Source organism: Callithrix jacchus, chromosome 2 (genome assembly GCF_049354715.1).
Source record: "Callithrix jacchus isolate 240 chromosome 2, calJac240_pri, whole genome shotgun sequence".
Classification (NCBI taxonomy): domain Eukaryota; kingdom Metazoa; phylum Chordata; class Mammalia; order Primates; family Cebidae; genus Callithrix; species Callithrix jacchus.
The window spans coordinates 135,446,742-135,458,946 of NC_133503.1; the positions used below are offsets into that span (position 1 = coordinate 135,446,742).

The following is a 12,205-nucleotide window of genomic DNA, read 5'->3' on the forward strand; positions in this document are numbered from 1 at the left end:
TTTCCTATTTGAATACCCTTTATTTCTTTTTCTTGCCTGATTGCTCTGGCTAGAACTTCCAGTACTATATTGAATAGGAGTGGTGAGAGAGGGCATCCTTGTCTAGTACCAGATTTCAAAGGGAATGCTTCCAGTTTTTGCCCATTCAGTATGATATTGGCTGTTGGTTTGTCATAAATAGCTTTTATTACTTTGAGATACGTTCCATCGATACCGAGTTTATTGAGGGTTTTTAGCATAAAGGGCTGTTGAATTTTGTCAAATGCCTTCTCTGCGTCAATTGAGATAATCATGTGGTTTTTGTTTTTGGTTCTGTTTATGTGGTGAATTACGTTTATAGACTTGCGTATGTTGAACCAGCCTTGCATCCCTGGGATGAATCCTACTTGATCATGATGAATAAGTTTTTTGATTTGCTGTTGCAATCGGCTTGCCAATATTTTATTGAAGATTTTTGCATCTATGTTCATCATGGATATTGGCCTGAAGTTTTCTTTTCTCGTTGGGTCTCTGCCGGGTTTTGGTATCAGGATGATGTTGGTCTCATAAAATGATTTGGGAAGGATTCCCTCTTTTTGGATTGTTTGAAATAGTTTTAGAAGGAATGGTACCAGCTCCTCCTTGTGTGTCTGGTAGAATTCGGCTGTGAACCCATCTGGACCTGGGCTTTTTTTGTGAGGTAGGCTCTTAATTGCTGCCTCAACTTCAGACCTTGTTATTGGTCTATTCATAGTTTCAGCTTCCTCCTGGTTTAGGCTTGGGAGGACACAGGAGTCCAGGAATTTATCCATTTCTTCCAGGTTTACTAGTTTATGTGCATAGAGTTGTTTGTAATATTCTCTGATGATGGTTTGAATTTCTGTGGAATCTGTGGTGATTTCCCCTTTATCATTTTTTATTGCATCTATTTGGTTTTTCTCTCTTTTATTTTTAATCAATCTGGCTAGTGGTCTGTCTATTTTGTTGATCTTTTCCAAAAACCAGCTCTTGGATTTATTGATTTTTTGAAGGGTTTTTCGTGCCTCAATCTCCTTCAGCTCAGCTCTGATCTTAGTAATTTCTTGTCTTCTGCTGGGTTTTGAGTTTTTTTGATCTTGCTCCTCTAGCTCTTTCAATTTTGACGATAGGGTGTCAATTTTGGATCTCTCCATTCTCCTCATATGGGCACTTATTGCTATATACTTTCCTCTAGAGACTGCTTTAAATGTGTCCCAGAGGTTCTGGCACGTTGTGTCTTCGTTCTCATTGGTTTCGAAGAACTTCTTTATTTCTGCCTTCATTTCGTTGTTTACCCAGTCAACATTCAAGAGCCAGTTGTTCAGTTTCCATGAAGCTGTGCGGTTCTGGGTCGGTTTCTGAATTCTGAGTGCTAACTTGATTGCACTATGGTCTGAGAGGCTGTTTGTTATGATTTCAGTTGTTTTGCATTTGTTGAGCAGTGCTTTACTTCCAATTATGTGGTCAATTTTAGAGTAGGTGTGATGTGGTGCTGAGAAGAATGTGTATTCTGTGGATTTGGGGTGGAGAGTTCTGTAAATGTCCACCAGGTTTGCTTGCTCCAGGTCTGAGTTCAAGCCCTGGGTATCCTTGTTGATTTTCTGTCTGGTTGATCTGTCTAGTATTGACAGTGGAGTGTTAAAGTCTCCCACTATTATTGTGTGGGAGTCTAAGTCCTTCTGTAAGTCATTAAGAACTTGCCTTATGTATCTGGGTGCTCCTGTGTTGGGTCCATATATGTTTAGGATCGTTAGCTCTTCTTGTTGTATCGATCCTTTTACCATTATGTAATGGCCTTCTTTGTCTCTTTTGATCTTTGTTGCTTTAAAGTCTATTTTATCAGAGATGAGAATTGCAACTCCTGATTTTTTTTGCTTTCCATTAGCTTGGTAAATCTTCCTCCATCCCTTTATTTTGAGCCTTTGTGTATCCTTGCATGTGAGATGGGTTTCCTGGATACAGCACACTGATGGGTTTTGGCTTTTTATCCAATTTGCCAGTCTGTGTCTTTTGATTGGTGCATTTAGTCCATTTACATTTAGGGTTAATATTGTTATGTGTGAATTTGATACTGCCATTTTGATGCTAAGTGGCTGTTTTGCCTGTTAGTTGTTGTAGATTCTTCATTATGTTGAAGCTCTTTAGCATTCAGTGTGATTTTGGAATGGCTGGTACTGATTGATCCTTTCTATGTGTAGTGCCTCTTTTAGGAGCTCTTGTAAAGCAGGCCTGGTGGTGACAAAATCTCTGAGTACTTGCTTGTTCGCAAAGGATTTTATTCTTCCTTCACTTCTGAAGCTCAGTTTGGCTGGATATGAAATTCTGGGTTGAAAGTTCTTTTCTTTAAGAATGTTGAATATTGGCCCCCACTCTCTTCTGGCTTGTAGTGTTTCTGCCGAGAGATCTGCTGTGAGTCTGATGGGCTTCCCTTTGTGGGTGACCCGACCTTTCTCTCTGGCTGCCCTTAGTATTCTCTCCTTTATTTCAACCCTGTTGAATCTGACGATTATGTGCCTTGGGGTTGCTCTTCTTGCGGAATATCTTTGTGGTGTTCTCTGTATTTCCTGCAATTGAGTGTTGGCTTGTCTTGCTAGGTGGGGAAATTTTCCTGGATGATGTCCTGAAGAGTATTTTCCAGCTGGGATTCATTCTCTTCGTCCCTTTCTGGTACACCTATCAAACGTAGGTTAGGTCTTTTCACATAGTCCCACATTTCTTGGAGACTTTGTTCATTCCTTTTTGCGCTTTTTTCTCTGATCTTGGTTTCTCGTTTTATTTCATTGAGTTGGTCTTCGACTTCAGATATTCTTTCTTCTGCTTGGTCAATTCGGCTATTGAAACTTGCGTTTGCTTCGCGAAGTTCTCGTATTGTGTTTTTCAGCTCCTTTAATTCATTCATATTCCTCTCTAAGGTATCCATTCTTGTTATCATTTCCTCGAATCTTTTTTCAAATCTTTTTTCAAGGTTCTTAGTTTCTTTGCATTGATTTAATACATGATCTTTTAGCTCACAAAAGTTTCTCATTATCCATCTTCTGAAGTCTAATTCCGTCATTTCGTCACAGTCATTCTCCGTCCAGCTTTGTTCCCTTGCTGGTGAGGAGTTTTGGTCCTTTCTAGGAGGCGATGTGTTCTGGTTTCGGGTGTTTTCCTCCTTTTTGCGCTGGTTTCTTCCCATCTTTGTGGATTTGTCCGCTGGACGTCTGCGTAGTTGCTGACTTTTCGTTTGGGTCTCTGAGTGGACACCCAGAATGTTGATGATGAAGTATTTCTGTTGCTTGGTTTTCCTTCTACCAGTCTAGCCCCTTTGCTGTACGACTGTTGAGGTCCGCTCCAGACCCTGCTTGTCTGGGGTGCACCTCTAGTAGCCGTGGCACAGTGAGGGATGCTACCAGTTTCTTTTTCTGCTCTCTTTGTCCCAGGATGATGCCTGCCTAATGACAGTCTTTTGGATATAGAGGGGTCAGGGAGCTGCTTGAGGAGACAGTTTGTACTTTATAGGGGTTTAATTGCTGAGCTGTGCACTCTGTTGTTCATTCAGGGCTGTTAGGCTGCTATGTTTGATTCTGCTGCAACACAGCTCATTAAACAACCCTTTTTTTTTTTCTCAAATGCTCTGTGTTGAGGGGTTTGGGCTTTATTTTTGGATGTCCGATCAGGTGTCCTGCCCAGCTCGAAGGCAGACTAGCCACTGTTTGGCTGCCGAGGCTCCACCCTGCTGTTGTGTGATTCGCGCTGTTCCTGCCGGCTTTGCTGTGGTCTCCGCCACGCCCTGCGGCGGAGTCTCTTCGTTGTAGCGTGTTGCCTCAGCAACGGCAGGCTGCGTCAGCAGTGGGCGTGTATCTCAGTAGGGACCGGTTGCCTCGGCAACGGCTGGCTGCGTCAGCAGTGGGCGTGTATCTCAGTTGGGGCGGGTTGCCTCGGCAATGGCTGGCTGCCTCAGCAGTGGGCGTGTATATCAGTTGGGGCAGGTTGCCTCCGTAGTGGTGGACGCCCCTCCCCCACAGAGCGTCTCGGACCGTCTGCCCAGGATAGTTTGAAATCGCCGTTTTGTTCGTCCCACTGGGTATCCCAAACGATCTGTCCCTGCAATCCCCTGGGCTGGGCTACTGTGCAAGTCTCGTTCAGTCTCAAGTCCAGCCCTCTCAAGTCTCAGGTTGCCGGTTCAACAAGGCACCCGGACAAGCGCGCCCTGTGGGGATTGCTGGGTAGGGCCGGCCACCGCCGCCCCGGCTGCCGGCTTCGCCAGGCAGACCTACTGCCTGGCGTCCCGTGTCTTTTTATACTTGGGAGTTTCCCCGTTCTGTGGGCAACAAAGATCAGTCTGGAAATGCAGCACTGACTCACCGTTTGCGAATTCAACGCGGGCTCCAATCCTGGGTTGTTCTCACAGCGCCATCTTGAGTCCCCTCCCTCTTTTCTGTCTTTTCTACTCATCAATTTCGTTTTCTTAAAGGACTAAAGTTGGACTCTGGCGCAGAGTCTTCTTTCCCTAGATGACCCAGTGGATTCATTATTTGCTCATTCCTTGTGTGTCTCTGAACTCAATTTAAGACCTCACAGCTGGACAGATTGCTCTGCAGTTTGCTGCCAGTGCTCCTAAACCCTTTTTCACAACAGATAGAAGAGGAAGAAGGTGAGGGGAGACAACATGCCCAGAAGCAGCTGAAAAGAGTTATGGACAGGATGGCTGCCGGCCAGCAGGAACTCAAGAAGTAGGGAAGGCTGCAAACCTACTATGGTTTCTGAACCCCATCAGCCTGCCTGATCCTTCCCACACACTGCTGTCCTTCATGGAAGCAATCAGAGCACACCGAATGGGGAGATAACTGTGTGTCTCATCCATAACAGGCTGTCAACAAATAACTGCTGAACTGAACTGAATGGAATTCATTCATTGGCCACATCTCTAGTTGGCATAGATAAAATTAGAAAGATCCAACTTCCTCACCCAGATACTAAATGATATTTGACTATGATTGTCACTTTGAGAAAATAAGATAAGATATTCTACCCTATAACAATTGTTACAACAGTGAGCACTTACAATGTGCCTGGCTTATTGCTAAGTGGTTTATAGTCATTAGCTCATTTAAGCATCTTAGCAGTGGCTACTCCAAGTATTGCTACACAGGAATGGCATGGGGTGGAAGGGGGTTGTGGAATGGCTCATCATGAACTCATTTGCATAGGTACTTTTACATAAGACTGAGGAAATGTCAATAATTATACCTCAAAGAATGGAGGTTTGCTGATTTAAAAAATAATTATATGTGGGACAAGACTTCTCCTATCAACCCTTCTTGTTACCATGAAGTAGATTTTATTGTTTCCATTGTAAAGATGGAGAAACTGAGGCTTTCAGCAATTGAAAAATTGCTTAAAACCACACAGCTAGTGCATGGTGGTACTGACAAGACCACAGTCCAAGTCTGTCTTCCTCTAAGCTATAAATATATAGCTGTTTAGTCATATGTAGAGGAAGTCTAAGAAGTTTATAGACCTAATTTGAAGAAATACTTTTTGTTGTTGATATTGTTGTTTTCAAAAATAAGGTCAGAAAAAAATGTAAAATTTTTTAAAAAGAGGTGAAATGAAGTGAATATTACTGATCAGCTTCTAAAGAAAGTTTTATGGTATAGTATTCTGGTGGCACAGGGAAAAAGAAGTCCCATTCACAAAATATATTCTGCTGCTGAGAAATCAAAGTACCAATTGCACAAAATATATTCTGCTGCTGAGAAATCAAAGTGCCAATTTTTTTAAATAGAGCCTACTACTCTATTTAAAAAAAAAAAAAAAAGCTACTGCTCTATTTAAAAAAAAAAAAAGCTACTCCTCTATTTAAAAAAAAAAAGTCACATACCTACAGGGAGATATCCACGGAAAGGACAGTCCCTAACATGAGCAATGCCCACTGTCAATCTGAGGAGGGAGACAGCACAGTGTGAAGGCTGGATTCACCCAGACCTAGCTTCAAGTCCTGGCTCTGTTACTTTTTAGTTGTGAGACTTGATCAGGTTGCTTGGCTTCTCTGAGCCTCAACTTCCTTTCCTCTACAGATGAGCAAAATATTTTCTACTTTATAGGATTATTGTAGGGGTTAATGAGATCATTCATTCATTCCGAGATGATTTGTTGAGCATCGGTAGGTGCCAGGCCCAAGACCTCTTACTGAAATAATGTATGTAAAAAGCTTTCCTCTGTACCTGGCATATTAATAGATAATCATTAAATAGTAGCTGGTATTGTTATGTATCCCCTTAGGTAAAGAAAAGAATATTGACAAATGCAATAAAACTGCATTGTATGTCATGGTTCATTTCTGTATAGCTTTGGGTCAAATATATTTCCAAAAGGCCAAGCATAATAAAATTTAGGTACACATTCTGATTACTAAAGGGGATAGGATACTGCCTACACCCTGGCCAGGATGAGGGAGTAGAATGGGAAGAAGGTATCTGGGTGCTTCCGCAAAACTTCCTGTTCTCCCTACAATCAGGGGCCAGGACTGCCGCTAATACAACACTCCCCTTTGGTTCTGTGGTCTGCCATGGTGATAGAGGAGCTGGCTACAGGGCCAGGTCTGTCTGTGCTGGTTGCTTTCGCAGCTCTACCAGAGACAGGAAGAAGTGGACTTTGATAGTGGTGTTATGTAAGACCTGTACAACCAAAGCAAACACACCTCATCAGGCTGGTTCAGGTCCTTGAGGTGCAGTTCTTGAATGAGATACTCCACGACGTGCACATGATTACTCTGAGCGGCAAAGTGGAGGGCGTTCATTCTATCCTGAAGAGAGATACACAGTGACCTCAGAACTTCCTCTCTCCTGCAGTGGTGAGGCAAAAGCTTTTGTCCAGGTGTAACCAACATACGTACCTGATTCTTAGCTCTTTGATCTGCTCCAGCTTTAACCAGCATGAGCATGATCTCAAGGCTCCCAGACCAGGCTGCAAGGTGAATTACTGTCAAGCCGTGCTTCCCCAAGAAGACAGAAAAAGAGAATCTATTACTCTGATGAGCTGCAGCATACTGTCTCATCAACAAAGGCCAAGTTAATGCTAGACTGTTGAAAACTAAGACATAGAGAATTTAATATGCATCAAAGGTGATGTTTCGGTTCTATGAGGAAACATGGGTATATTTAATAGGTGGTGCGGGCACACGTGGTTCTCCATCTGAAAGAAAATGAAATGAAAGGCTATATTATACCACATTCACAAACAATAAGCATATTAGAATATAATCCAGACTATAATGTACAGTCTCTTAATCCACAGTTAGAATAGATAATAAACAAAGTCAATCACAAATGACAGATTTTTAAAAATGTATCATTTTTTTGAGATGGAGTCTTGCTCTGTCACTAGGCTGGAGTACAGTGGCGCAATTTCAGCTCACTGCAACCTCTGCCTCCTGGGTTCAAGCGACTCTCCTGCCTCAGCCTTCTGAGTAGCTGGGACTACAGGTGCATGCCACTAAGTCTAGCTAATTTTTGTATTTTTAGTAGAGACAGGTTTTCACCATGTTGATCAGTATGGTCTCAATCTCTTGACCTCGTGATCTGCCTGCCTTTGCCTCCCAAAGTGTGGGGAATACATGCCTGAGCCACCGCACACGGTCTAAAAATGTATCTTTAATAAAGATGAATGGCTATTCTACAATGCATGAAGCACACTTACACATGGAGAAGGAAAAGATAAATTCATGAAAAAATGGAAAAAGAAATGAAATGAAAATGATTATTGTTTAAGTATCTGCCAATATCAATCAAAATTGAAAATACAACCAGCAATCCCACTCCTGTGAATCTATCCCATGAAAATAAAAATTTCAGTATCTAATGTTATATTTACAAGGATATTAATTGTAATACTAAAAACTGGGAGCAAGATGCAAGCCTATGAACATGGGAATGCTGAGTAAGTTATAGAATAATCAGCCTGTATAATGCAAGCATGAAAAATAATGAATTAGTGCTACAACAATTGACTTGGAAAGATGTCCATGAGCTTTACTAAATATGGAAAATAATATGGAGAATAAATGTGATATAATCCCATTTGTTAAAAAGGAGAGATTAACAAAACCCTGTACATGTATATGTCTGTATCTATGTCTATCTATAGGTGGGCTGGTGGGTAGGTAGGTAGATTGATTAATATAGATATGACTCTGTGAGCAGGAGAAAAGTACAGAAATAAACACACATGTCTCAGATCGTCAAGTACAGTTACCAGAGGAAGAGAGGTACACAAAGGTGGAAAAAAAAAACAAGTTATAAAAAGGATCTCACGTATATAGATGCTATTTAAAAGATTTCATTTATGCAAAATTATATAGATTTTTGTGTGTGCAAACATGTGTGCAAAAGTTGTTAGACTGAAAGAGACCAGGACTTACTGACCTGTAGGGACGCTGTGGGCAGGTGTATACCAAAGAAGCAGGGAGAAAAGTGAGTGTGGAAGGAAGCATAGCCAGCAGTTAACATTGGCTATTTTAGGAAGGTGAGATTCGAGGGAAATAAGCATAAAAATGCATCTGCACCCTGGGCCCTAAGTTACAGAAGCAGTGTAGGGCAGACACTATGAGCCTGATCTTCAGGATCAAACAGAACTGATCTCAAATTCTGGCCACTTCTATCACTTTCAAGTACAGGAATCTTGGTGAACTTAGTTCTACCTCTCAGCTTCAGCTTCCTTACCTGCAAACTCAAGTGTCTGCTTTTCTGTTTCCTTTGGCCTCATGAAAAAGTAATCCATTTCCTCAGTACAAGTGCCTACCCAAAGTAAGCTCTCACACTGCATTTTATTTGCCTCTTCGAATCAGTTCTGTTTGTGCTCTAGGAAACAGTTTATGAGACGTACATAGTTTGAGTAAACACATAAAGAATGAGGGCCTGCGGTACACTTTTATTTGTCAGCCTTTTGGCATTTATTTTGGCTCCCCCACCAAGTTGCATTAATGTATTCTCTTATTCTCAGTAGAATTCATGTTGGGAGAATAAAACAGCAAGTCCAAATTATTAAGGCCTAACTCTAAATTGGTGATTCTCAACTGGGGGTGATTTGTCCCCGAGAAACATTTGGAAAATGTGTGGAGATATGTTTTACTGTCATGCTGGGGTCAGGGGAGGTTAATATTGGCACCTAGTAGATAGAGGCCAGGGATGCTGCCAAACATCCTAACAATAGACGGGCAGCCCCAACAACAAAGAATTATCTGGCCCAAAATGTCAAGGGCACCGCTGTTGAGAAACCTTCTTTTAAGGTGCTTATCCTATCAAGTTTATATTTATACACACTAGATGGTGAGTTAGTCCATTTGTAGATTTACAATTCCAACATGAAGAAAGCTCTTCATTTCTGGACTCTTTGACCCAAAGAGCAATGATGTACAATGACTGACTACCTGATGTTCTTCAAAACATGTTTCCTAAATACAATTCCACCTCTTAATTTGGCCTTCCCTACAAGTCAGTGCTCTATATTCAGCAATACTAAATCTGCTTTCACATATAAAGGAGACCAGAAACATTTGAAACAGGTGACAAATCACGCTTTGATAGGAGACCTATTTTTTCCCTAAGAGGTCATTCCTAATTTCAAAGCAGCCTACATTTTAAAATTCCAAGCTCTGATCATAAAATCTAAAACATGGGAATTCAAGCTGCGAACAACTAACACCACAAATTCAGAGCGGAGCCACTGTTCCTCAGAGGCAATGAATCACGGCTTACAGATGTAAACTCCCCGAGAAGAACTTCCATAAAACAAATTCTTCTGATATGAAACTGGCATGCGTGAGACTACTTAAGACTATGTGTCATAAATTACACTCATGGTTGGCTCACGAAGCTCTGTAAAGTATACATTGCCCACCAATCAGTGACAGTCTGTCCTCATTGCCAGTCTCATCATAAGTGAGGTCATTAATTTCCTCTGGGGAACACTTATATATTAGGAGCTTCCCAGAGATAAGAAGCTCTGTGAACAGATGTTTTTATCCTCTGAGCATCACTTGCACTCCCACCTGGGATCCTTTACTCCTGTCTGGAGTAAGAGCCTCCATTTATTTAGTCTGCCTCTTCCTAGGACTCAGGGGTGCCACTCACTTTGGTCCCTAGCATGCAGTGCCTTGAATGGTACTCAGCTGGTACAGTCTTTGTCCTTGCTCCCCAGATAGACTGTACGCCCTGCAAAGCCATGATTTTGTCTCGTATCAGTGCTTCCCAAAAACAATCACCTGGAAATTTTTTTTAATTGCAGATTCTGATTCAAGCCTGGGGTGGGACCCGAGATCCTGCATTTCTAACAAGCTTGGAGGTGATGTGCATGCTTCAAGTCCTGAGACCACACTTTAAACAGCAAGAACTTCTGTCTAGTTGAATTCTCAGTAGTTGACACGGAGACTTACCCACAATGGCCACTGAATAAATACTGATGGTGAAGGGGATCAACTGTTGGCTCTTTGCAAATGGTGTTAGAAGAAGTCAAACTCAAGGCTCATAATTCAGATAAAGAAACTGGATCAAACATGACCTTGCTTGAATTATGAAAAACATTTTACTAGTTATGGAGTAATGCCACTGTAGATGGTTTAGTCAGTTATAAACATATTTAACTTAGTAAACCTTCAAAGCAGGAAAAAGAGACACACCAGGAATTACTATATTTCCCACCTGACATTATTTCATTCTTCAAGCAAAGTTAAGAGAAACTGAACCATGCTTCAGAGACAAGGTAATACAAATACATGTTTAGAAAAACCTCAGGGAGAACAAGTTGGTGAAATATCTCTCCATCATTTCAGGAATAATTGGCTTGTACTCTGACACAAACCTAGCCTATATTTAATATATTAGAAACATGACAATCTTCAGATATACGGTTTAAAAGAAAAGATGCAATCTAATCTGGGCACATATCTAATCTGGATACATAGGTGTTTGCTGTAAAATTCCCTCTACTTTGATATGTTAAAGATTTGAGGTTATGGTTCTGGCTGAAACGAAGTTAACACAGTCCACTCTGTGTCTCCCACTGAAACAAAATATCTGGAAAGAATGCATGGAATGTACACCTACTATGTCACACAAATTTTAAATTAAAAATTTTTTTGAAAGAATGCATAGAACAGCTGAGGACTCTGTAAATAGTAATAGGTGGATTGGGGGAAAAAATCAGAACTCAAAGTAAGAACAATCCTGCAGTGGCTTTCCTTATTTTTTTTTCCTCCCATACCTTCCAACTTGGACTCAAGGCAGTACAAATCATGGAACTGTGCCCTGGGCGCAGTCAGAAAGGTTTCCAAGAGAAGCTCTCTTGTTCTAAGGAGAAGAAGGGAGCCCCCATAGAACAGAGAAAGTAGGGGAAATTCTCTGCTTCATTTTTCTCCACTGGCCCTGCCCCCTCCTCGAAGCCAAGCCCCACTCTCAAAGCTACAATTTGACAGTGGTAGGGTAACAACAGTGGCTGGGCAAGCACCTTAAACTCTGACACAGGAGAATCTTTCTCTCTGACCAGAGGAACTGTGATCATAAAACAGGGTTCAGGGAGAATCCATGTCTCTTTTGTTCTCTCATTACCCTCCCCGACTTGGTCCTGGAGGCAGACTTTTTTGTAGGAAGTACACAGCAGAGCTGGGAGACTACAGCCTTGGCTTTCCAGCCAGATGACCAGGAAAAGAAGGCCGGGAGCTGGAAAATGAAGGGGAGCTGATCATGGACAGGATGGTGCTTGAGAAAGAGATGGCATGAAGTTGTGTGTGTGCTGCTGGGCTTACCCGAGCTGTACATGGACAGACGCTAAACAGCATGATGAAGGCTTGGAGAACTGAGCTATGGAATAGACACTGCCTAGGTTTCAGACTGGTCCCTGGATGGTACACACACGGGACAGATCTTAATAGAACTACACAGGTTTTGAAAACTGAAGTAAAGGCTGGGCACAGTGACTCATACCTGTAATCCCAGCACTTTGAGAGGTTAAGGTGGGAGCATTGCTTGCAGCCAGGAGTTCAATAATAGCTTAGACAACATAACAAGACCCTATCTCTACAAAAATAAAAAAATTAGCTGAGCGTGTTGGCACATGCCTATAATCCCTGCTACTCAGGAGGCTGAGGTGAAAGGATCGCCTGAGCCCGGGAGGTCAAGTCTGCAGTGAGCCATGATCATGCCACTGCATTCCAGCCTAGGCAACAGAG

General features: G+C 41.9%; 1 protein-coding gene across 4 annotated transcripts in view; it reads right to left on the bottom strand.

The window, feature by feature from the left end:
• Positions 1-12,205, bottom strand: part of ANKDD1B (ankyrin repeat and death domain containing 1B) — a 61,063-nt gene that overhangs the window by 36,319 nt on the left and 12,539 nt on the right. For all 4 annotated transcript variants that reach the window (XM_054252173.2, XM_054252174.2, XM_054252172.2 and 1 more), the window contains 2 exons: positions 6,878-6,976; positions 6,683-6,787 (listed from right to left, as the gene is read on the bottom strand). In XM_054252173.2, coding sequence (XP_054108148.1) covers positions 6,683-6,787; positions 6,878-6,976 — 204 coding nt within the window. The remainder of the gene's footprint in view (positions 1-6,682; positions 6,788-6,877; positions 6,977-12,205) is intronic.